Raw genomic sequence first — 1,150 nt, 5'->3', positions numbered from 1 at the left:
AGATTTAATTATAAACATTCATACACTGCACATATGAAGACTCACAAAGTGAAAGAGGGTGTCAAGTTTATTTGCAACACTTGTAAGAGAGAGTTTCAACATCAGGCCCATTTAGACAACCATATATTATCAGTTCACACGAGAGAAAAAGGTTTCAAATGTGAATATTGTGCTAAAAACTTTTCAACACAAGAAAGTCTAGACAATCACCGTGAAGCTCATAAAGTGGAAAAACGACATCAGTGTCCTATGTGTGACAAAGCTTTTTATGTGTTGTCTACATTAAAGGACCACATTCGGACCCATACCGGAGAGAAACCTTTCCTGTGCTCGGATTGCGGGAAGGGCTTCAGTCAGAAGAATAATTTAACTCAGCACATGCGGCGACACCAAGGGCTAAAGCTCTTTAAGTGTGAAAATTGTGAACAAAGGTAAGTTTTTGATGTGTACATTTTTAAAATTGAACATTCACATTTAGTGGACGTATTTAACTAATAACAATAGAAAAAAGTGATACTATCTTTTAGATATTGTTGGGTAAACATTCACGATATTTTTTTTTTTTTTTTTTTTTTTTATATCATAAGGTGGCAAACGAGCGAGCGGCCACCTGAAATCGCTGAAATAGCGAAGTGACCGTTGCCCATAGACATACGCAATTGCATATGCGTTGCCTACCTTTAATCGACGGAGGAGAGGATGCACAGAAAGAAAATATTTTCCCTTTCCATGCATCCTCTCATCCGGAAAGTCCACTTCCACTTCCCATCCTTTCCATATAAAAAAAGGGTGGGAAGGGAAAGAGGACTAAATAAGGCCTCCGGGACGCACACTCATCAGACGAAACGCGGAATTGCTTCCACTTCACGCCTGTCTTCTGTGTGGTCGTGGTATTTCACCGGGCGAGCCGGGCCGATTCGTGCGGAGATGTTAAAGCGGGCTCTACCACTGTTAAATATAGATAGTAATAATGAAGTATTCATTTTGACAGATTTGTATCAAAAGGCGAGTTGGTAGCTCATAATCGAAAGCACAGTGGCGCACATCCCTTCGTGTGTGACGAATGTGGGAACAGCTTTACTACGTCAAGTTCTCTGAGCAAACACCGCCGCATCCATACTGGAGAGAAACCGTATGCCTGCGATCTTTG

General features: G+C 41.0%; 1 protein-coding gene across 1 annotated transcript; it reads left to right on the top strand.

Moving 5' to 3' along the window:
- Positions 1 to 8: 8 nt before the first annotated feature.
- LOC106113579 (zinc finger protein 664-like) lies at positions 9 to 1,147 on the top strand (the record flags this gene model as incomplete). Its single annotated transcript, XM_013306412.1, has 2 exons — positions 9 to 431; positions 992 to 1,147. Coding segments are annotated over exons 1-2 (554 nt in total), but the record flags the coding sequence as incomplete, so codon positions are not given.
- Positions 1,148 to 1,150: the final 3 nt, after the last annotated feature.

Source organism: Papilio xuthus, unplaced genomic scaffold (assembly GCF_000836235.2).
Source record: "Papilio xuthus unplaced genomic scaffold, Pxut_1.1 DF828202.1, whole genome shotgun sequence".
Taxonomy (NCBI): Eukaryota; Metazoa; Arthropoda; class Insecta; order Lepidoptera; family Papilionidae; genus Papilio; species Papilio xuthus.
Note: the sequence above shows the minus strand (reverse complement) of the source record. Positions and strands in the feature narration are given on the sequence as shown.